Below are 25,307 nucleotides of genomic sequence, written 5' to 3'. Positions count from 1 at the left end.
GGCTGACTTTGCTGTCGGCTACAGGCTCTACCATAGGGCCGGGCTGCATCTTAATGGGGAGGGTGCAGCTGTGCTGGGGGATAAGATGGCTAGAAGGCTGGAGGAGTGTTTAAACTAGGGACTGGCGGGGAGGGTAAAATGAGAAATAGTGGGGTAGCCAGTGTAACTAGCAACCCGGGTCCAAGCAAAGGGAATGAGGGTCGAGCAGGGGGTGGGGTTAGCACAGTTAGAACTGATAGATCAGCCATAAGTACGAATAGCAACAAAACAAATTTAAAAAACAAAAAAAACGATATAAATTGTATGACCACGAATGCAAGAAGTCTGATTGGTAAAGTGGGTGAGCTTGAAGCGAGAATGACTGATGAAAATGATGATATAGTCGGAATTACGGAAACATGGCTTGATGATAAGTGCGATTGGGCGGTGAATTTGCAGGGGTACAATCTCTTCAGAAGGGACCGAAGGAACCAGAAAGGGGGAGGGGTATGTCTGTACGTCAAATCGAACTTGAAGCCGAGGCTACGGGAGGATATAGAAGTAGGAGACGAACAGGTGGAATCTCTGTGGGTTGAAATACTGGGAAGAAAGAATAACAAAATACTGATAGGGGTCTTCTATAGACCACCAAAAGCAACAGAAGAAACTGATAACTTACTATTAAGGCAGATAGAAGAGGTGTCAAACCGTAATGAAGTAATTATCATGGGGGACTTTAATTATCCAGATATAACATGGGAGAACGAAACCTGCAAATCTCACAGGGGTGATAAGTTCTTGAGAGTAATTCAAGATAATTAGCTGAACCAACTTGTGCAGGAACCAACAAGAGGGAGAGCCATTCTGGACCTAGTACTAACTAACAAACCGGAACGTATAAAGGGGGTGCAGGTTGAGGGGCACTTGGGGAACAGTGACCACAATATAATCAACTTCCAGCTGTCATTCAATAAGAAGCCTTATCAGGGAGCGACAAACAAACTAAACTTTAGTAAAGCAAAATTTGATGAGCTTAGAACTACTATCGGTAACATTAATTGGGACAACATCCTCAAAAATAACGGTACAGAGGACAAATGGGAAAAGTTCAAAAGGATCCTAATCTCCTCATGTGAGCAGTTCATTCCCTTTAAAAAAAAAAGAAACTGAACTAAAAGGAAACCAATGTGGCTCGACAAGACGGTAAGAGGGGCAATAAACGAAAAGAAGAAAGCGTTCAAACTACTAAAGCAACAAGGCAGTGAAGAAGCGCTAAAATCATACAGGGAAAAAAACAAAATATGCAAAGATACGATCAAAATTGTCAAGGAGGAAGCAGAAAGACTGATCGCCAAAAAGAGCAAAAACAACCCAAAGCTATTTTTCAACTATATTAACAGCAAAAGGATTTGCAGGGAGAGCACTGGCCCTTTAAAAAATAATGCAGGAGAAATCATTGATGATGACGAAGGGAAAGCAAATCTACTAAACAGTTTCTTCTCAAGTGTATTCACAAACGAAAAGGAAATGCCACACGAGATGCAGGGGAATAAAATGAACCCATCACAAAATATCTCATACCTAACGCAGGAGGAGGTGCGAAAGCGACTAAAGAAGACTAAAATTGATAAATCGCCGGGCCCAGATGGATTACACCCAAGGATACTAAGGGAACTAAGTTATGAGATAGCTAGGCCGCTATATCTAATATTTCTAGACACTATCAAGACCGGTGTAGTACCATTGGATTGGCGCATTGCCAACGTGGTTCCAATTTACAAAAAAGGGAGCAAAAGTGAGCCTGGTAACTACAGGCCAGTAAGTCTTACTTCAGTAACGGGAAAAATTTTCAAGGGGATTCTGAGAGACGCCATCGATGAGCACCTCAAGGAGAACAAGGGAATAACTCCTCACCAGCATGGATTCATGAAGGGTCGCTCATGTCAGACAAATCTGATCAGTTTCTACGATGAAGTAAGCTCTAAGCTGGACCAGGGAGAATCTATTGATCTCATATATCTGGACTTCTCTAAAGCCTTTGACACCGTGCCAAATAATAGGCTAATATACAAAATGAGGCAGCTCGGACTGGGCGAAAACGTGTGTAAGTGGGTAAAAAATTGGCTCAATGATAGAAAGCAGAGGGTCGTAATAAATGGTGCGTACTCTGATTGGACCACAGTCGCTAGCGGGGTGCCACAGGGTTCAGTATTAGGCCCCACTCTGTTCAACATATTTATCAATGAGCTGATAGAGGGGCTGCACAGCAAAATATCAATATTTGCAGATGACACAAAATTATACAATATAATTAATGCAACGGAGGACAATGTGCGGCTACAAACGGACCTAGATAAGCTGGGGGCTTGGGCAGAAAAATGGCAAATGAAGTTCAATGTTGAAAAATGTAAGACTGTGCACATGGGCAGGAGAAACGGATGTCACCAATATACGCTTAATGGAGTACCGCTAGGAAAAAGTGATATGGAAAAGGATCTGGGGGTATTAGTGGATAGTAGACTAAACTGGAGTAACCAATGCCAGTCAGCTGCTGCAAAGGCAAATAAAGTCTTGAGGTGCATTAAAAGAGGTATAGGGGCGAGGGACGAGAACATTATCTTTCCATTATATAAGGCACTAGTCAGGCCTCACATGGAATACTGCGTACAACTCTGGTCACAGGTGCTCAGGAAGGATGTCACAGTGCTTGAAGGGGTTCAAAGAAGGGCAACTAAACTAATACATGGAATGAAGGGACTGGAATACCCAGAGAGGCTATCCAAATTGGGACTATTTACTCTAGAAAAAAGACAGCTAAGGGGCGAACAAATAACTATGTATAAATACATGAGGGGACAATACAAGGATCTCTCCCATGATCTGTTTACACCCAGGACCGCGACGGTAACAAGAGGACATCCGCTACGATTAGAAGAAAGCAGGTTTCATCACCAACATAGAAAGGGGTTCTTTACTGTAAGAGCAGTTAGACTGCAACTCTCTGCCGGAGGAAGTGGTGATGGCAAAATCCATAGAGGAGTTTAAAAGGGGACTTGATGTCTTTCTGGAGAGGAAGGATATTATAGGATATAAATCTTAGGTTAATTGTCAATCCTGGTATACAGGCAGGTAGGAACTATCAGGGGTTGATCCAGGGAACAGTCTGATTGCCATTAGGGAGTCGGGAAGGAATTTTTTTTCCCCAAAAGGGCTATCTGGCTTCTGCCCTTGGGGTTTTTTGCCTTCCTCTGGATCAACACAGGAGGATAGACAGGCTGGACTAGATGGACAATTGTCTTCATTCAGCCTTACATACTATGTTAGTATGTTACTATGTAAGGTAGCATTTCTGCAAGTCAATGTCAGACATTTTAATAAGTCTTGTCCAGAAGGGAAAGATACCCATGTACATACAGCTGTTTTGGGTGTTTTGCCCTTCATCACTGTGCAGTAAGTTGATGACTTGGCTAGTGAGAGGCCTATGACATGAGCCAGGAAGGGTAGGATTTCTCCTTAGAGAGACCACCTAGTGAAACAATTAAAAAGGCCATACATGCTCCTCTAGGAAATTTATGCAAATGGAAAGATGGAACAATGAATGGCGGGTTTAGAGTGGTGGTGACCAGGGCTCCCTTACTGGACAGGGTGACACTTAAAGGAGGAGAGCATAGACGTATTTCTTTATTTTACACTATTCAATTGCTTGCAAAAAATCCATGATCGTCTGAATTCAGCCAATCAAAACATACACTTGCACTCGCAACCGTGATGATATGGATCAGATATTTGGAAGATAAAAGTCTGATATTAGATATTGCAAATTATCTCATTAATTTTGCTCCTGATGGTGGCCCAAAATGTCAAAATTCGGCGATTTCAAGCGACTTGTAGCACAAATGTATGGCCACAACTAGTGATCACTATGTTAGTGCAGGGTAGGAATTTTGGAAAGATTGAGTGTGCAGGAGAAAGTGGGAGAGGCAGAGGATAATGAAATGCAGAGAGCTAAGAGACCAATGAAACCAAGATATGAGCGGGATGACTATAATACTTATAACCATCCTACTTACTAAACCAAGGGTGTACATACCATACAGGAAGGCCATGCCGTTACTATATGGCCTCCCCTTTTGCTATTGTTGAGAATCTGTGCAGGACTCCCTTCTCCAGAGAAACTTCAATATTGGCAAACAAGGGGGCGAGTTATTTGCTCAAACGTCGTGGAGAAAACTTAAGAAGGGTAACAAAAAAGGGGCCCTTCTTGTCCTGGATGTCAAAATGTGATATCAAAATCAAACAGGGCGTCCCCATTTTCATATGTACAGCACTCTCCTGAGCTCATTTCCAGCTATTTGCAGTCATGGTGGATTGTGGTCTGTACCGTAGAGCTGCATGAATGTAACTGTGCTTTGCTCTTTTTCTACTTGCAGATGAATGTAAGAGATCGTGCCATCTTGGTCTCATCGGCGTCCTCCTAGGATTACTGCTAGCCGTGTCTCTAGCGCTCTTGTACTTCATGAAGGGAGGTGAGCAGCTTCTACAGTGGCAGTGAGCCATTCAAAGAACATTTTAGCACCTTTTCAAAAGATTACAGTATACCTGTATATCACATATTCTATTCTTTATAATGACATATATACTGTATAACTGCGGCACACAGGGTACATATACAATAAAGCAACTTCTATTTGTCAGTATTCTTCATGCATTTTGTTTTCTTCATATTTTTGTATTTTTATCAGGGGATTACATTTATTCTTATACTCTGTGGTTGGATTATCAAATATTCTGGATTATTGGACCCTGATAGAGAAGTATAAAGAGCTCAGATAACATGACTTCACTTTGCTTTTTTTCTCTTACTCAGATAAATGTTCTGATTAGTCTTTTTAGCTTTTGGAGAAATCCAAATACTCAAAAGGATGAACTAAATTTCCTTTTACTCTCTCCAGTTTTTCAGCCGTTTCAGGTGAGTCACATTCACAGGATGCCGACTGCGGACAATAGAGTTACCATGTTCTGTGTGGCTTCCAAATGGCCTAAAGACATGCAGGTGACATGGAAGATCCTGGGGAAGGATGGAGAAAATATGTCAGATCCGACACAGGCAAGAGATGAAGAAGAGGTCCTCATAAAAGGAAGTGATTATATTGTGGAGACAGACCGATCGCACTCGGATAAACTCCACCACGCCATCTCTACTCTCAGCTTCACACCAGTCATATCCAAGCACAAAGACATGGAAGTCTTCTGCACGTTCCACTGTGACCGGAGAAGTGTGGAGAGGAGTCTGAAATGTAGCTTCACTCTCGGTAAGAGAATTCACCGTCTTCCGGAGTATTTCTTTGTTGTGCTGCATAAGAAACGGTTTGAAGAATCTAAACAACACAGATCGACTGTAACGCTTATAGAAATAATCCCTGAAGTAGTGCCAAGATGTCACCCATTGCTCCTTAACCTGGCTGTACAAATTAGATGCACAGTACTGCTCATTAACGTCATTAACACCAACCAAATCTTTGATTTTTCAGAAATGAAGAAAGGAGCTCCTGTAGTTTGTGATGAATATGGATTTGTGTTTTGTCCTCATACACATTATTTATACATGAATTGAGCCGTGATTCCTTAAAGGGGCTATCCAGGGATTTAAATTTCTTACTGGCACCTTGAAGTCAAAACAGGCACTTCCGGCTATGTCCTGACAAGGCGCCCTGTATCTGTGACCACCAATGCAGTGATAGAAAGATGGGCTTGCTTAATTATTATAATGAGCCTACAGCCCGTCCCTCACCTATGATGTCACCGACACCGGAGGCCTTTAATATCATGTAATGTTTTGTCAGAACGCAGCCGAACTGGCTCGTCAAAGTCAGAGGTGCCGATAAGAAGTTTAAATCCCCGGATAGCCCCTTTAAGTTTTTGTCTCATCAAAGTTTCCACCCTTGGCAGTGATCACAGCAGTGCAAACATGGGCAATCTGTCAGTCAACGTTCCTAAAGTTCAGCTCCATCCCACTTCTGTTATAGTAACTCCTGATGGTGATTTTGGCTCGTAACTTGTACATCTTGGAGAAAGCTGTCCAGCCGATCCCAAAGGAGTTCAGTTGGGAAACAGTGTTCTTCAGCACCTGCTGTCGTTCTTATGATTGAGCATACGTTTTGCAAAGACAGGCGGTATGCTCTGATGTTTGGGGTTGTTATCTTGCTGTGGAGTGAAACCGCAACCAATAAGATGAGTGCCTTCTTCAGACAAGCAATTTCACACTAATTACTCCCTGTATTTCTCGAAGTGGCTCTGGCCGAACTCTTTTTGATTGAGAACTCCTTTGTGGGAGCCATTTATGTGTTCTCTCTACATGTTTTCACAACTTTACACAGTATAAGAATACAAGGTGAACAGTGGAGTTCTATCACAAGGTACAGCGGTGAGGTAGAAACCTGTGTTAGAGAAACTGTCTTTGTTGCCTGCTGCAACCAATTGCTTCACAGCTCACTGTTACTCAGCTTTCATAGCTCTGTGTCTTCAAAAATGGCAGTTTTCAGAGATATGACTATAAATGTATAAATATGATGCATGCGAGAGTTGAAAACAGTAAATGAACTAATTTCTGGACAGAACACACGTACCGCATTCATCCTTTACAGAGAAATCAACAAATCTGGTGGTGTATTGGAAGGAATGAGCAGTAGTATATATCAGCTGAACCTGATGATTTCTGTAGGAACGTCCAACAGTCTAATGTGTATGGGGGTCTCTGGACTCTCACCTTACCGCAGATATTGTAGGAAAGAAGGATCAGGCTGTTGGATTTCTGCATGCCCCATTCCTTTGTTCTCAGGGAGATAAGCTGCAGCTAGAGTAGTCTCATAGTGGCATATGGTCCATTTAGGCAGGACCAACTGTCGGGCAAAGGATATCAGACATCTTGCCCCAAAGGGAAAAGTATCCAGCAGCACTCAATCTGTACCCTCTAGGGGTGAGGTGAAAAAATGCAAGCCACTCAACAATGAGTCTGAGCCTAAAGACTCAGTGGTCAATCGCAAAAGTAGTAGTGAGGAAGTGGCAGTATGCAAAAACTTCATTAAAAAAAATCAAATTTTATTATTACATAGTCTTAAAAAGGTAGGCTACGTTTCGCCTTAGAAGCCCTTTTTCAAGCTGCAAGACATCTTGCCCCAGTGATGCTCCCTAGTGTGCGTTTACACAGGAGCAAGGATCAATATCGTTGGCATTGCTCACAGCACTGCCAGAATGGAGGCGGAGCTGGTTGGGGAGTGTTCTGCCACCTCTTTTAAAGCCTGAAGAAGAACCCTGTGTTGGTTCGGAAGCTCGCATTAACATCATGTATTTTTGTTAGCCAGTAAAAGGTATCATATCTACAAGATTACGTGGTTACGTGGTTTCTCTTGCTGGGAACAATCACATTTTGCTCTACTGGCGAACACCGTACCAAACCTTTGTTTTCATCCTCCCACCTCCAGTCACTGTAAGCAGACAGTCCTTCAGAAGTGAATGACTGCTGTTACACTGAACAGCTAGTTGTTCAGTTTTCTGCATGCATTTACATAGGATGATATTGCTCAAATTCTCACAGGAGTGTGGGAATTTGGATGATAATTGTCCCATGTAATGAGGCCAATACTCTCCTCTTCCCATTCAGAACATGTTAACATTCTGCTCCTCACATAGCCAAAAGTATTTACGATAAATAAGGTAAACAATATAAGTAATCATTGGCACAGCAGGAATTAACAGAAGGTAGTATATACAGTAGCTGGACGGTAGTATATAGCTGTGAAGCTTCCTGCTGACGATGCCTTTCTTTTTCCAGAGAAGCCAGAAGTGTCAGGCCCCATACAGATGTCTCTGGGTGACGACGGGGACGTCCTGTGTTCTGTCTCTCTACACAACTTTTACCCTAAAGATATCCAGATAAAATGGAGCCACGGGCCTGGACATTTCCAGGATGTAAAGACAATTCATGAGACATTTACAAAGAACAATGACTTCACATTTAATGTGAGAAGTGAATGTCGTGTTCCTGGTGATCTCTTCAAGGACCAAGGACATAGAGTACGAGCCACATGGAGCCATCAAGCCGAGTCTGGGCAGCAGGAAGTGTCCATAGCAGGTGACAAACCTCTGTAGATTATCTCCATTATTGGGATGTTGTTGTGCTAAATGGCAGATCAGTCATCCATCAGACATTATTACAGACAGGGGCTTTCATTTATCAGTCCAAATACTCATCTTTTTCCTATTATCTTCTTCAGGGTTGCTTCACACTTGCAAGGGAATCGCACGATTTCCCTGCACTGAGAAATCGCAAAATTAGGAAGCCAATGGCTTCCAATGGCTCCGTGCACGTTGTGATGCACCATTATTTTTGGGATCTTGCCCATTGTTTCCAATTTATTTATTTTTTTACACGTTGATTATTTGGGGGGGGGCTATATTTCAAGCCCCTCCCCCAAAAATACTTGTCACGGAGAGTCCCCTGCCACTGCCATCGCAGAGGATTGCAATCGTGTCCCATTGATTTCAAAGGGGCTGGTGCTGCTGCCACTGGCCCCATTGAAATCAATGGGAGAAGATCCCTATCTCCTTCCATGGCTGTGACAGCCACAGCAGGAGATTCCTTCAGCCCTGGAGGATGGGAGGCTGTTTTCCTGCGGAAACGTCTTGCATCCAGGGCTTCAGAAGGATTGCGAGAGCGTTATCAGGGCATCAATCACATCTCGATATCACTCTTGCCAGTGTGCAGGAGCCCTTAGTGATGAAACAATTTCTCCATCTACTGAAGTAAATGGTATGACAGAGGGAGTGACCAATTTGTCATCAGTTAAATCTGTATTCGAGTCATTTGTTTACCTGCCTTCCACTTGTAGAGACCCCCATATACATTACAGTTTAACCCTCTGAACTCACCAATACTGTTGGAGCTGGATGACTTTCTGATGTGTATGGGGACGGCTCAACTTTCCCCAGACAGATGATGTTGGGACACAAATGATCAAGCACTGAAATTTAATGTCACCGATTCTTCTAATTTCCCAGGAAATAAGCTGCCACCAGAAGTGTCTGACTGCGGGTTAACTTCCTAAACTTATGAATGTTCAGCCAAGCCAAACCTTCATGTGTGTAGGGGGAAATTGTGGAAACTGCTGTCAGACGAGCAATCATTTGTCCAACCGTTGTTGAAGGTATATGGAGGCCTTAAGGCCTGAGATGCCAAAGCTGGCCAGCCAAACACACACCAACACGTCTTCACAGCCAAGGACTGAAGACCTGTCCTGATCAGTGGTGAAGGGCCTTGCTGTACATTTCTTTATATGTTCATTTCTTTACCTTGTGTTGCAGACTCTGAATGGCGTCCAGTAATGGGAGAGATCGAGAAATCGGCATTCAAAGATGGTAAAGAAGCTAAACTGCTTTGCCGAATCTCTGGTTACTTCCCTAATGCTGTGGACATGAAGTGGTTAAGAAGAGAAGCAGAAAGTCAGGAATGGTTTGATGTGTCTACAAGTGACAAATATAAGATCCCGGTGATGGAGGCCACACAACAAGAAGATAAGACGTTCACCTACACAGCCTGCCTGTACCTGTCCGTGTCAGCGGCAACAGACTCTGGGGCAGAATTGACCTGTCGGGTGAGACACCCCAGTTTGAAGACACCACTGGAGCGGAACTCAGGAGAACTCGTGGTCATCGGTGAGAATGAACAACTTTTAAATAGTTCAATGTATATGTTTAGGATCCATTCTGTATATCAGGTAGTAACGGCGACTTATAGCTGAATATCCATGAAAAATATCATAAAACAGCAAATCTATTACCTGCTCATCTGTTCCCTACTGCCCATATGTGTATTTATAGTGGCTACTTAGAGGCTTTATTCTGCACTGCTGTGAATGGCACAGCTGCTACTCGGGAGCCTGGCTGTCTCCAACACCCTGATGAGAAGGAAGGAAGGTTTTTTTTTTTTAACTTACCATTTTTGAACAATAAATCTGTAACACAGGTGATGATATAACGGCCAACAATGAACATACAAAGGTGAGAAGTTTGTAGACGGAGACTTTTTACTGCATCTCATCATACTTTCTTTGCTCCACAGGAGTGAATAGTGTGGACCAAAAAATACAGAGAGCAAGGAACAACCCCTTGATTAATATGTACATACGCAGATCTTGTCAGATTAAGGTCTCCATTTTTATTTAGAACACCAGCTTAATAACGCATTTCCTCCTTCATTAATACTGGGAACACACATCAATGAGGAGCTGAGGCTGGACGCGTGTCAAGGAGAAATCAGTGACAGCCCCAGCTCTTTATAGATGCCGTATTCTACTTAATTGCTAGGCACATCCACCCAGGATGAACAGTGTCTGGTTTGGCTGCACCCACCACTTCATGCATAAAGCAGTCTCACCATTCTATCTTTAAGAAGGATAACTTAGATAATGAATTTTTCTCACTGGACTTAACTTCCACTAGGACAGTTCCACTCCTCTTTTTCACTAGCTATGCTCTGTCCTCTTGCTCCATAGGAGGGCGCTACACTACATACATGTAATATTGCAAACCTTTCTGAACTACAACATACATGGGCTTAGCACCCTCAAAGATAGTCTCTTATGCTCCTTTAGTCCAGCAGTGAACCTCTGTAATACATAGGCAGTTTCAAGCAGGTAACAGGATCACTCAGCTGCACTTGGCTCACTTACGGCCCCCCAAGCATGATGCTTGTGGCTTAAAACACCAAACTGTTTTGTGCCTACAGCTATGTGTCTTGCACCACCAAGTGCCACTCACTTGCCTTTACCTGCTGCCTCTAAATGGACACAGTCACTGCGGTCATCATGCCTTGTTCTGCAGCTATGTCATCATCAACTTCAACTGCACTTTCTAGCCTCCTGGCCCTTTAAATTCCACAGACTTCTCACAGAAGTGCTCACAATCATAGCTCTGGCCTCTCAGGGCTCTATCGCATCATACTCCACCATATGTGACAATCTGGGGGATTATCACTCGCTCAGGATCGCAGTCTTTTACTCTGAGACGGCTGTTAAAACTCACATACAGGCTGGTTTGTGGTGAAAATAAAACAAGTCTATTTTAACATAAGACAGGCATCAGTATTGGCTTCATGCTATAATTCCCATCATAGCATACACGGTTATGCACAGTCTATCAATGATATTCCATTCCAGTCTCAGGGTCGTCTTCCCTGTCCAGATCTTGCGGTTTATCAAACTTATATTCTTCCGGAGATCTCTCAGGGAAGCAAGTCTCTGTATGCTCTTCTCTGGTATCTAACATGCCCTTATACCACAGAGCAGTTTCAGCTTTCACATCCATAAATGGCTTTGGGGAAAATGGTGGTTTGCACTATCATGCATTTAGTTGCTATTCCGATATCCCTACTTTTCCAGATTTTGTCTATGTTTAGCATCCCAAAGGCATATTTTACTAGAAGAGAGCCAAAAATGCGATACCTGATAAAGTGCAGAGCAGGCACGATCGCCGCTGAGCCGGCACAATGGCCGTAGAATTTAACAATATGCAGCAAGCCAGACTATAAACCAGAGGAGCTAAACTATCCACTGCAGACCTATAAGCAGCCACCTACCCAACCCAGCCCAGATTGGGGAGGAGCGACTGCATGCAACTAAATCTGCAATGTGAACGATACCACAGAAGCCAGCCAATAGATGGGTGCATCCTACAATACAGGATTACAGCTCACACTGACATGACAGTGGGTTGCCCCGTATCTCAACAATGGGCCGCACTGGCTGACATCTTGGGCTCTCCCAGAAGTCTATAGCAAACTGCATAAACGAGATATTGATGCACACTTATAAAATGCGGGTGTTATTGTGTATCAATATTTCCTTTATGCAGTTTGCTATAGACTTCTGGGGGAGCCCAAGATGTCAGCCAGTGCGGCCCACTGTTGAGATACTGGGCAGCCCACTGCTATGTCAGTGGGTTGAAACCACCATACTGACTTATTTCTGCATGATAATACCAAAGTTTCTGCAGTAAACAGAAAGATAAAATCCTGTATCCAGATATACCTTCTGTAATAAAACCTGTACCTCATGACACCAGGTTACCTTTTCCTGATCTGTGGTCATCCGCAGTACAGATTTATTTATTTTTTTTAATACTTGTGTTTCCCACCCAGTCACTAGGTGATGACGCAGGTACCCGCGGCCTATTTGCAATGTGAGTTGCGGATGGGCTGCGGGTCGGACGGCATCCATTGACTTCAATTAAAGGCGTCTGTGCGGAGCCCACAGCAAAATAGAACATGCTGCGATTTTTTTTTTCCTCCACTTGCAGAAATTGCAATTCGTTTACTTGAGTGTGAAAGAAAAAGTGATTTTCCATAGCATGATATGAACAGTATTTGCTGCAAATCCTCCGTGCGGATGCTGACCACGGATACCGCAGCAAATATCTGTTTGTGTGCAGGCTGCCTAAGTGAGAGGAGAGAAGTGGGAGGGGAGGGCAGCTGAAGGTGGCACAGGCTGATAATGCAGGTACTGTAGTTATGACATATAGGTGTATGGCTGTCATGAAGGGGTTAATCATCCCTATTGCCATTTACAATCCCTAGAGTGCTCCAAACAGATGAGACCATTGCCATTGGGAATATACTGTACCTACCGAAGGTCTAACGCTGGTATTCATCCCTAATCCTTTTCTTCTGCAGGCATCCGAGCTGTGAAGGTGACGCCTCTAAGTGAAGATAAAGTAAGAGTAGAAGTTCTACATTACACCCCAAAAGATATCAGAGTCACATGGAGACGAAAGACAACCGTCTTAAAACTTTATGAAGACTATAAAGCCGCTGCCCTAATAATAGAGACCAACAGCGACGGCACCTTCACCGCCTATAGTGAGATTACATCTAAGGAGCAGACAACATATAAAGTGCTTGTGGAACACGACGCATCAGATTCTGTAGTAGAAAAGACGGTCCTACATGAGAAAGGTAAGCAACATGGATACTATAGAGCGCTATATGTTTCGGTCTGCGGACAGGTTCAGATGATGTCACCCTACAATGATCTGTAATCCATCATTTCCGTAATGTTTATTTCCCACTCTCATTGTGCCAATTTGCACTTTATTCTCTTCAGTTTTCTCTATGAATGTCTGTTACATGACCTGGGTATTATAGAGTCACAACTGCTGTGACCCCTTCCAACCCTTATTGAGACCTTCCCAATAAAACACAGACCTTTTTATCTTTGGAAATTTTGGCCACAGCAGCCATTTTATTAACATAAATTAACAAAAGCAATTTTAATACTGTATCCCTCTCTCTTTGTCTATAATATCTATATATCTATATGGAGAGGAGGTTCTTGGGGCTACCAAAACAAGGTCTGGTGCTTGCAACAGAAAAACCGAACCTTGCCTTCCCCCGTGGAAGGCTAGAACATCAAAAATTGATCCAGACCACCTGGGATCCCTTCCCTGGCCTTCCTGCAGCACCAGACCCAACTATCAAGAATAAAAAGGGGGGAGGATAGGAAAGTCTTAAAGGTAAGGCTGTACTCACCAAAACTCCCTCCCCCCAACTATAAACCCCCCGCCTCCAAGGACCCCCCACTCGCCACTCCCTAAGTCTGCGTCCACATATCCGTACCGACCCCATTTAAATGAACCCTATCTTCCAACCAAAACCTCCGAACGCCCCCCTCCAAATTACGATGTCTGACACTAATTCCCCCCGTCCCCGCTACAAATGCTGATATGTGCCGGTTTATCTTCACCCTCGCTTTATTGATTTTTTTTTCTACCGACCTGGGGAACATTCTTCTAGACTGTAGAAAATCGTGCTGGATGTCCCTGCGTAATTCTCTAGCTGGCCGACTACCCAGGTCTTTGCCCCCATATGTAGCACTAATATGTTAGGAGCCTTATCTAACTCTGAAAAACGAGCCCTGTCAGCATCAGACTGTACATTACCAATCTTCACTACCAACTGCTCCCACTCATGCCATGCTGCCTCATAACCCTTCCAAGTGTCTTCTGCCAGAAACTCCCGATTCAAATGCTCTGCCGCAAGTTCACCAAACTCCAAAGCTGACTGGGGCATTGCCTCCCTTCCGATGCTGCTCCTGGCACCAGCATACAAAAGCGGATCCACTGGAAATGAGAGTGCATCGGCAATGGAATTTTTAACACTGGGAACATGCACAGCTACCACCGACGCATTCAACTATAAACAAACTAACACCAGGTGACGCAACAAATCTACTACCTGAGGAGAGTGAGCGGACACAGAATTAATGGCCTGTACTACGCCCAAATTATCACAGTGAAACTTCACCTTTTTGTTCCAAAACCACTCCCCCCAAACAGTTACCGCCATTACTGTTGGAAACAGCTCCAAAAACACTAAATTTTTTGTTAAACCGGCATCCTTCCACACGCCCAGCCATGGAGTAGCGCACCACTGGCCCTGGAAAAAAGCACCAAATCCCGCACTATCCGCCGCATCTATAAACAGTTCACAGTCAAAATTATTCACCCCTTTGCAGAGGAGCATTGACCTCCCGTTATAATTATCCAAAAATGTCAGCTACACATCTAAATCAGCCTTCGATTCTTTTGAGACTCTTATAAAGTGATGTGCAGCTCTCACCCCTGCCGTAGCCCGCGCTAGCTTATGACAAAAAACCTGACCCATAGGCATAATCTGACACGCAAAGTTCAGTTTTCCTAGCAACAACTGAAGGTTCTGTAGGGAAATTTTATTTCGCCCACGCACCCTCAAAAGCTCCCTTCATAGCAATTCCAGCTTCTCTATAGGCAACCGACATTCCATATGGACAGTATCAATCGTGATACCTAAAAAGCTCAAACAAGTAACTGGCCCCTTTGTTTTTTCCGGAGCCAATGGCACACCAAAATGATTGGCGACCCATTGCACTGTAGCTAACAGCGTACAGCAAATGTCTGAATCAGTCGGGCCCAAACACAAAAAATCATCCAAGTAGTGAATGGCTGATTGCACCCCCCACTACATCACAGATCGCCCATTCAAGGAATGAACTAAACGCCTCGAAATAAGTGCGCGAAATTGAACAACCCATTGGTAAACAGCGATCGACAAAAAAAGCCCCATCCCAAAAACAATCCAACAATCGAATACTGTCTGGATGAATTGGAAGTAAACGAAAAGCCGATGCAATATCTGTTTTTGCCAGCAATGCCCAATACCATATTTATGTATGCACCGCCGCGTCGAACGACGTATAAACCACAGAACAAAGTTCCGGATCTGTCCCATCGTTTACAGACGCCCCTTTTGTGTATAACAAATGGTAAATTAGCCGAAATTTATTCGGCTCCTTTTTTAGGCACTACTCTCAACGGAAAAACCACCAAATCATCCCAAGGCGGGACAGCAAAAGGTCCTGCCATGCGACCCAACCTAACCTCCTTATGCAATTTCTCCCTAACTATCCTGTCTTGTTGAACCCTCCTTAAACCGCTAAACAATAATTGCGCCTTCTCCGTATGATAGTACCTATTTAGATAAGCGACCATCTCTGGAAGTTTCACCGGCGTCATCCCTTTTTCCACTACTTTAGCCAACTTTTCCTTTTTCTTTTTTAAAATAGACCCGTGCGATGTACCATTGCACACCGAGCAGACGTATTTAAACCTGCATGTATTTCCAAATTTACACTTTCCTTCATTAAGCAACCAGGAGACCCCTGTCTTTTTTCCTGTAGTCTGTCCAGACTGTTCTCCCCCCATTACTACTGGTGCTGTTCGAGCCGGCTACCCTTGAAAGGAATGCCCGTATCGAGCCAGGACCATCACTTTCAACCATAGGCCAATGCCCTCATGGTCCCACCTAATATTAGGCCTACCTGCCTTCCATTGCCTAAATTGTTCGTCGTATCGGAGCCATGTCTGGCCCCCATATGTCTGATACGCTTCCCTAATTGCATCCAAATAACAAAACAAACCTGAACAATTTTCAGGTGCCCGTTCCCCAATAACGCTAGCCAATATTGCAAAAGCCTGCAACCAGTTATTAAAATTTTGAGGTATGAAACACCACCACTTCTTCTCTTCCTCCTCTTTTTTGTAATCTGTCTTTTTCCTTTATCCAAGTTGAGTTTTTCCAGTGGAAGCAGGGAAAAAATCTCAACGTATTCATTTTTCCATATCTTCTCTTTTACTTCTTTCTTTAAATGTGCCCCCAATCGCTCCACAAAGCACAGGTAAACCTCCCCTTTTGCCTTGTCATCTAACCTAATCATGTCTCCGTCATTCTCGCTTTACACCACCAACGCCACACCCACATTACATGTCCTCCGCTGAACGTCGGATACAGGCCCCCTGTCTTGTACACTCTGTAGACTACCAGGCAACACCCAAGCATCCACTGGCGAAGACTACACTACCCCCATCCCGCGCTTGCAACGAGCTAACTAATTGCGCACATTCTCTAACCATGCATGTAAATCCCCCTCATCCTGCCTGACCATACCATACCCTACGGGACCTACTCCCGTAGCATTACTACCTGCCCTCCTGAAACATTAGCAAAAATATTACAGGACACACAAAATATGGAGCTATGCTCACCAGGCTGTATGGAAGCTTTGAGCCCATCAGCCAGGACCACTGTATTCAGATGACGTCTGCTGCTCATCGTCGCCGCCTCCATCCCTGATCCTCCACACACCAACCGGAATGGGTGATTGGATGTAGCACCTCCTCTCCTGCACTGTCCAGGGCCATCTTCCCACCCGTCCCTCTGTCGCACGACTACCACCAATCACATGCGACCCTCTCCGTAGGTATCTGCTGCCTCCACGCCAACATCCCTCATATCGGTGTGCCCAACCAGGCTCACTGTTGCCTCATTCTGATTTTGTGGAGTCGTCAACTCCCTGACAGGAATGTCAGGGGAGGTGACCGTTGCACTGCCATATATTGTCCTCCTGTAGGTGGCGCTGTCTCCCTCCTCTGCGCACTGACAGGCTCGTTCTCTGGCCGGCACATCACCAGAGAACCCGGTCATGACATCATCAGTATCAGCATTAATGGGTGCGGCAGGCCCCGCCCCCCCGAGAACGCGGTCTGCTAACTACCGTACAAACCGGCCGACATGACGGATTCCTCCTGGACGGCCTAGCCCCTCGTCCCCTAATGTTGAGAACGGGGTGGCCGCCCATAGGGTCCACAAAGGGCCATCTAATCCGACGCCGGGTCTTGAGCATCTCCTCCGCTATCAAGCGAGTGGGAGGTCGGGCCCTGCACGAGCGCCACGCTCGCTCTCCACTGCCTGCAGCTGCGATCGGAGCACCCCGCAGCGCTGCAGCCACCCATGGAGGTCATACCGTGTTTCCCCGAAAATAAGGCACCCCTGAAAGTAAGACATTTGCAGAAGTCCCAAATATAAGGCACCCCCCGATAGTAAGGCATAGTAAAGTGTGCAGGCAAGTCAAGAGGCCTGTCCCCTGCTGCCATCCCCATTGTCTCCTAGATGTATAGGTAGATCTGCAGACAGTCTGCTGTTATCCTGTCCCTGCTGTGCTGTACGAGTGTGCTGTTGTGAGCTCCCCTTGCTGGCTGGAAAAGTCCATACTGTACGTTCTGTTCCTGCTGTACATGTCTGCTGTGATGAGCTCCCCCTGGTGGCTGGAAGCTGCAATACCATCCCTGCTTACAAGTGGTACAGGAACTTCTGTCTGCAGACAGGTACGTTACTTTACAGACCTTATTTTTTATGGCTCTGTGTGTGAGTCAGGCAACCTGTGTGTGATTCTTAAGGCTGGGTTCTCACAGAGCGTATTTCCAGTGGAAATCTCGCAGTTTGGCCACAGCGATAAACAGCAAGATTTCCGCCGGGAAAGGGCTGCTTCAAAACCCACGGCACTCAGCCGCTTGTTTTGAAGCGACCTGGCTGCACGCTTTTCCGTTTCTGTGGCCGGTGAATCCGCACCACAACACCGGCTTCTCCCAGCTTTGCTGTGACAGATTTGCTGTCCCATGTGGATGAGATTTCTGAGAAATTTCGTCCACAAAGCTGGCCAATTGAGGGATTAGCGGCCACAGACGGATTTGCCGCGGCGAAATAAGACACCCCCTGAAAATAAGACATAGCACATATTTGGGAGCAAAAATTATATAAGATGCGTCTTATTTTCAGGGAAACAGGGTAGTAAGCACCACTCCTCTCCTTTTTACACCTCTAACCTGAGACACTGTCCCTGCTTCAGAAGCTGTCCCTTTCTGGAACCGCTCAATCCCTTCTTCACTTTCTCCTCTACTTTTCTGACTTTCACTGACTGCACTGATCACTGCACTCATCAGTTTATTTTCCTAAAATGGTGCTCCCACCTAAAAAAACCCTCTTTTATAGCCTATATCCCAATCCCTAACTGTCCCCCTCCAAACACCCCCCTTTTCCCAGCAGAACTTTACTAGTTAACCTTTTCACTCCCTGTTCCCTAGCAACCCTGTCATGCAGGGTCTCCACTCTAGTGATCCTCTGGATCACCATTCTGACCCTATACAGATATCAGACAGGCACTAAAATCAAGCCCAATACAGAAACGCAAACAGCCTACATATAAAATTTACAGTTTTTCACATTTATGTGCAGCTGACTGTTAGGCTAACTTCACATGGACAAGTGTGATATCGGGCCTTGAATCATGGCCCGATATCTCGCTCACCAATATGCAATATCCCTGCGGATGCAAGGCATTTTTATATCAAAACTCCCTTGCATCGCTTTGGGGAAGTAACAATTTACCGCTATCAGCTGCGCCGGAGGATCATAAAGTGTTTCCCACTGTTTTCAATGGGGAAACCTTGCATCACATCACATCACACCGCATGCACCTAGCACGTGGTGTGCTACTAGCCTCATTGAAAACAATTGGCAATGCAATGCGAGAGCACGCCCAAAGATAGGACGTGCCAGATTTGTTTCCTGCTCCACATCGCAGGACCTAGCTGCGCAAAAAAAAAAAAAAGACATTTTCTATAACGCTAGTTGCGAACATCAGACACGCGTTTTTGGCTATTCATACGGCCGGGACTGACCTAAAAGAAACGCTGCTGGTGAGCTGAAGGGGAACCATCTTTCTCTCTCCAGTGAAGAGAAGCCTTATGGAGATGAACTGGGTTCCCCTAAGGCTTCCCCTCATCTTAGCAGGGATGGGGGGATTCCCCTGCAGGGGAGATGGAGGACTTCCCCCACAGGGTAGATAAGTAAATAAATGTTATTTGTATAGCGCCAACTTATTCTGCAGCGCGTTCAGGTAATTTAATTATTACCCCCCACCAAGCTGGGTACTCTTTTTACCGATCTCTCATTTTTCCAACCTTGAGCCAGCTACCTGAACCACACAGTGAGAGCTTAGAACTACCTTTCTGCTGCCTTAACACTCTGCACCACACGAGGCGGAGGGATATCCCCTCAGCAGGGGATGGAGGGGTTCCCCTGCAGCAGGGGATGGTGGGATATCCTCACATGAGGAGATAAAGAGACATCTCCGCAACAGGGATGGAGGGGTTCCCCTGCAGGGGATATGCCAATGATAAAGAAAAATGTCCTCCACGCTACTTACGTAAAGAGATAGGGCTCACCTGGTCCAAATGTTGACAAAATTATAACATGTAACGCGCTTCGGCCAAGGAGGCATGAACATTAGAGAGATAGAGAGATAGAGAGATAGAGATAGAGACAAATTGACTCTCAATCGGAGTCCCAGCCGGCTTCATGGTGTGGGAAAATGACGTCACTCAGCAGTTGCGTGCTACATGATCACTCCCAGGTACAGTGGCACGCAAGAAGTACGTTTCACTTGGGACGTGATAACATCATCTCCTAGTATTCAGAATCTTTGAACTTTATCAATAGATTACAGGACACACCATTCACCTTACAATTAAATAAATAGTGATCCTCACTTCTCCGCTATAGTTTGAAACTCAATCCTTACTAAATGCAGCAAGTAATCTCGGCTACTAGGAAACCTCTTTATATAAAATTAGCTGATCATGATAAAATATTAAATAGTTCACATGACAAAACAGATGAATATAGGTATAAAAACACCCATTGCATCTAGATTGGAATGCAGCAAAATGCATAATGCAGCTGCATAGAGACTGGGGGCTTATGAAGGGTTAATTTGAAGAGAACAAGCATAATGGGAGAGAGGGTGAAGTGTAGGGGGGAAGAGGAGGAGTGGGGAAAGGAAGAGAAGAAGAAAGGAAGTGAAGGACTGTCGGGTGAAGAAGGTAAAAGAAGATTAGGAAGACACCTGCCCACCCACCCTGGAAGGGCATCAGCAAGTGGGGATGCGGTCATTTGAAGTAGCGGAGTGGTTGAGGAAGCCGTCACAGCTTGAGCAAAGCCGTAGAGCTTCCATGCTTGATGTGTTTTGAGGAAGGTTAGCAAGCCCGAAGGAGACCAGGGCTTTCAAACATCCCAGTGTTTTTCCGGATGATAAAATGGGTTACAGGTTACAGCATGGAAGAGTTTAAATTTTTTACATTTTTGGAAAAGTTTTCAAATTAAATATATCCTACGGTATCTTCCGAATAAGAAACTGGTGGTCAAATTGTAAATCCACCGGAAAAACCATTTTACCATTGAGACATCTTTTTCTTTCACCTACCCTGGTGTTGACTGGTCCACAGTAAAAGGACTAAATATGTACTAATGGTATACGTACCTTTTGCTCCTGAGGAACTATCCAAAAATCGGATAGAGAAACGCGTCGAGCCTATCTCTGAGCATAAGTCTATCTCTTGAGCCTATCTCTGAGTATAAGTCTATTTTCTAGAGCTTATCTCTGAGCATAAATCTACCTTTAAATACGGCATTTTGGCAAGCGGTGAATTCGTAGATCTCTACCAACCGCACACCAGGGCCAATTTTGATTCCGTACTGGTAGATTTAATACCACAAAGGCACAACTAGCTTGTTTCTGTGGGTTCTGGTTAATAATAATATCTATTTGCACCATAACCAGACCCTGAAACAATAAATCTACAATTATTGTGGCATACTGGGGTTTCAGTATACGACTATATGTCGATATTGGTGGTTTGTCCCCAATTGTCCAAGAGTATACATGCACTTTGCCTGAGTAGATTCGAGCACGTGGTGCGTATCTATAATCAACGTGTTCGATACTATCTATCCCTCAGCAATGTGTGTATGTGTTAACCCCTCTGGGCTATCCTTATATATATCATAAGGGATGAACGTACTCACCTTTATGCACTATCAAAAGTGCTGAATCCCCCACGTAACTCCAAACCAGGGTTTCTTCTTTGGTTTTTTTCTTTTGTTTCGTTTTGATTTTTTGTATGTGTGTCAGTGTAAACCCATGTTCTTTTAAAAATATTTAATAAACATTACTAATTTTTATCTATATCTGTGAAGGGAACTAAAACCATATACCATTAGAGATGAGCGAGGTTAAGGATTCGGGTGCCGGCGGGGGCGAGCGCTGTGTTGCGGGAGGGAGCTGGGGGGGAGAGAGAGATCTCCCCCGCTGGCACCCGAATCTTTGTGGGCGAGCAGGCAGGTACTCGAAAAGGACGATACTCGCTCAAGTATCTGTCCTTAACGAGTACGCTCGCTTATCTCTATATACCATATATTAATAAAACATGGTTAATAAACATGATCTATATAGTAATTCATAATCCCATAAAAGATAAAAGTGGATCTTATTTCAAAATCTTGAATCAGGTGAGAAAAAAAAAGGTATCTATAAAATATAAAAAAACAAAGTCGTAATAATCTGTACAATATAGAGATATAAAAAGATATATAAGTACCCTAAAATGAATGTTATAAGTATATTCGGTACAACCTACTAAAACCTTGGTGGTACTATATAGAACTCCATAAACCTATGGGATGAATAGAGAATCTAAGATACAGATTTAGATTTTTTCAAGGACTTCATTAAACCCATTTGGTACAAGAGTATTCGATTTAAAAATCCAATACATCTCTACAGACAATGACCTAGACGAGATATGCTCTAGTGGGGTAGCACGGAGACCTGATACGTTCTATGGTTTATGGTGAAGTGACGCGAAACACTGTTTGGAAAACAGAAACTTAATATTACACCTATGTTTGGATATCCTAAGGCCTCATGTCCACTAGGAAATTCAGGCCCGCGCGGATTCTCCATGCAGAATCCCGCAGCGAGCCCCTCCTTTCCCGCAGACATGAGGCCTATAAATTGATAATACTCCCCTGTCCGGACGCTGTGGGTTTCTGTCCGTCGCGGGCGGATCTTCTTTCCTTCTGCCCAGCGCAGAGCAGAAATTAAGCTGCAGGTGTGCCGCGGATCCGGACGGCTTACATAGGCTTCAATGGAAGCCTAAGGGAGCCATCAATGCGGGAAACCCACAGAAAATGGAGCATGCTGCGGGTGATTTCCCGCACGTGCGATCCGCACGGCAGGGAAAAAAATGACATCCGGAGGTATTTACTTACCTGCGGGTGTCCAATGCATCCCTATGGGCGCGGATCACACGTGCGGGACACCCGCGCGGATTTCGTAAATATAATTAGCCAGTGGACATGAGGCCTAACTCTAAGAGGATTGATGATTATCCCCACGTACTTGAGGCCACATGGACATTCGATCAAATTAATCACATAGTTGATACTACAGTCAAGTCGTTGCCTAATCTTCACCATCTCTCCCTTGGGTTCTATTGTAATCTCTTTTTTACTTCCTGTATATAAGAACAACAATTACGCCAATTTTTTTTCTACTTTTATAAGTTCCAACATGGCTGGTATTGAACCCCAGATCACTCTGCTTGTTCTTTTCTTTTTCGGGACATACCGTGTTTCCCCGAAAATAGGTCCTACCCTGATAGTAAGACCTATCGGGTTTTCGGGGAGGCATGAAATATAAGGCCTCCCCCCAAAATAGGACCTAGCTCAGGTGCCCCCCCCCCCCTATAAAAAACACAATACTCACCCGCTCCGCGGCATCCCAATGGTCTTCGGCGGCGCTGCCCTAAGCTGCATCCTCCTCGTCTCACAGCGGAGCTTCTGCTGGTGATGGGGCTTTGAATACCCTGCCTCCAGCAAAGCGAGCGCTGTAATTGGCTAATTGAGTGCCGTCAGCCAATTACAGCTGGCGCTCGATGAGCCAATCACAGCCATTCAGTGATGTCATTCACTGAATGGCTGTGATTGGCTGCCGTCACTCAATTAGCCAATCGCAGCGCTTGCTTTGCTGGAGGCGGGGTATTCAAAGCCCCGTCACCAGCAGAAGCTCCTCTGTGAGACGAGGAGGACGCAGCTTACTGCAGCGCCGCCGAAGACAATCGGGACGCCACGGACCAGGTGAGTATAAGGCTCCCCCCAAAAATAAGACACTGTGCCCTTTTTGGGGCAAAAAATAACATAAGACAGTGTCTTATTTTCAGAGAAACACGGTATCTGCAGAGATATACTCCATCTCCCTTTGCTGTCCAACTTGCATAGTCTCCTATAGTCTATGGAGGCTTCTGCGATTTTCTGCCAAAAGATAGCTCAAGACCTATTTTTTTCACGCAGCAGCGAATTTCAGTCGCTAAGTTCAGTCGCTGATGTCTTATTTTTTTCTGGTGCATTTTTTCACACGCCTATAAATCACTCATATGAACACTTCCATTGGATTCCATTACTTGTGATTTTTTGACGCAAGTAACTTTGAAGCAGAAAATCATCCATTTGAAAGAGGCCTTAAGATCTGTTCACACCTCATAAACGCTGGGGATTTTCCATTGCCGAAAATTCCACACCAAAATCCACACCATTACCGCAAAACAAACAGAGTCACAATCTGCACCATCAGTGCAGATTTTGACTCTGAATCAGTAGCCTGTATGCAGCTGATTTCAGCAGCTATAGCGCTCCCGTCATATCACAACTCTTTATGCCGTCAGCGTGCCCCTTCACAGGCAGCCTTAAGGGCGCCCACCCACTGGCGATTTTTTTTTCTTTGCGTTTTGCGTTTTTCCTGCAGAGCAATTAGAATTGAATGTACTCCTGTCCACTGGCGTTTTGCGTTGCGTTGCGTTGCGTTTTTTAACATAGGAACTGTCAGTTGCATATGTGTCCTTATTTTTCTCCTAATGCACCCATGAAAGTCAATGGAAATTAATGGAAAAGCCGCGAAAACGCCGCGAAAACGCGGCAAAAAACGCCGCGAAAAACGCGCAGAAAACGCGGCGTTTTTCACGCACGAAAATCGCAAACGCCAGTGGGTGGGCGCCCTTAATGAGCATTTGTGCAGATTTTGACTGTATCTTTTGCGTAAATACTGTGGATCTTGCTGCGGATTTAAAACATTCAATGACATTTCTGCTATGTGTGAATATACCCTTAGGGGGTATTCACTTACTTTTCTGCCAACACTTGAGGGTTCCACCCAGTTTGCTGTTATGGATAGGTTTTACTCAAAAGATGTAATAAATACGAGTATCGTTCAAACTCCTGTGGAAGCGTGGGGATTTGAACAACACTGAATGATAATCATCCCGTTGCAAATGGACCTTTAGTGACTCTTGAACACATCCGTCTGTAAAATTTAAAGTTGCATTAAGGTCTCCTTTACACGGGCGACGCGGCATCGCCACGAGAAAATCGCAGCGATGTCACATCGCTGGTTCGTGCAATATCGCTGCTTCTTCTCGCGGCAAAACCGCGATTTTGTAGCACTACAAAGTCGCATGTGATGCTACAAAGTCACGCGACTTTGTAGCATCACATGCAAGGTTTTTCGGGGAAGGGGAGCTTGAAATACAAGCCCTAATCCCAAAAATAAGCTGTAGCTGAAGAAAAGAAAAAAAAGTATGCAATCACCTCTCCCGTGCTGTCCGGGGCGCCGCAGCTTCTCCCTGGGTCCCGTCACTTTTTCTCCTCTTCATCTTCTGGCAGGGATTGAAAAATCCCTGCCTCCTGGAAGCGCTGGTTGTGATTGGCTGACGCTTAGCCAATCACAGCCAGTGCTCGGTGAATGTCTTCTAAGGTGATGTATGTGTGGGTTTTTTTTCTGCAGCTAGGGCTTAGATTATAGCATTGACAGCAGCATTTGTTACTGTCAAAGTTGCATCGCACCGCACGAAAACCGCGTTTTCGTGTGATGCAACAGAGAGGAAGGCTCCATAGGGAAACATGGGCTACAAAACCTCATGAGTCGCGGGCATATCGCCGGACCTGCGATGTTTTTGTGCCGGGTTGTCGCATGCCACAAAACATCGCATGTGTGAAGGAACCCATAGGAAAGGAT

The 25,307-nt window shown here is 44.8% G+C and overlaps 2 protein-coding genes across 2 annotated transcripts in view; both read left to right on the top strand.

Moving 5' to 3' along the window:
- The window catches only part of LOC136577407 (uncharacterized), a 46,640-nt gene extending 36,538 nt beyond the window's left edge, over positions 1-10,102 (top strand). Inside the window, exons 5-10 of the mRNA XM_066577304.1 lie at positions 4,410-4,505; positions 4,932-5,291; positions 7,811-8,110; positions 9,340-9,690; positions 10,001-10,035; positions 10,097-10,102. Of these exons, the coding sequence (XP_066433401.1) occupies positions 4,410-4,505; positions 4,932-5,291; positions 7,811-8,110; positions 9,340-9,690; positions 10,001-10,035; positions 10,097-10,102 (1,148 nt within the window). The remainder of the gene's footprint in view (positions 1-4,409; positions 4,506-4,931; positions 5,292-7,810; positions 8,111-9,339; positions 9,691-10,000; positions 10,036-10,096) is intronic.
- The window catches only part of LOC136577984 (uncharacterized), a 1,034,970-nt gene that overhangs the window by 985,890 nt on the left and 23,773 nt on the right, over positions 1-25,307 (top strand). Inside the window, exon 3 of the mRNA XM_066577895.1 lies at positions 12,704-12,985. Within this exon, the coding sequence (XP_066433992.1) occupies positions 12,704-12,985 (282 nt within the window). The remainder of the gene's footprint in view (positions 1-12,703; positions 12,986-25,307) is intronic.

This window comes from Eleutherodactylus coqui, chromosome 8 (genome assembly GCF_035609145.1).
Source record: "Eleutherodactylus coqui strain aEleCoq1 chromosome 8, aEleCoq1.hap1, whole genome shotgun sequence".
Classification (NCBI taxonomy): Eukaryota; Metazoa; Chordata; class Amphibia; order Anura; family Eleutherodactylidae; genus Eleutherodactylus; species Eleutherodactylus coqui.
This window is presented reverse-complemented; position numbering and strand designations above follow the sequence as displayed.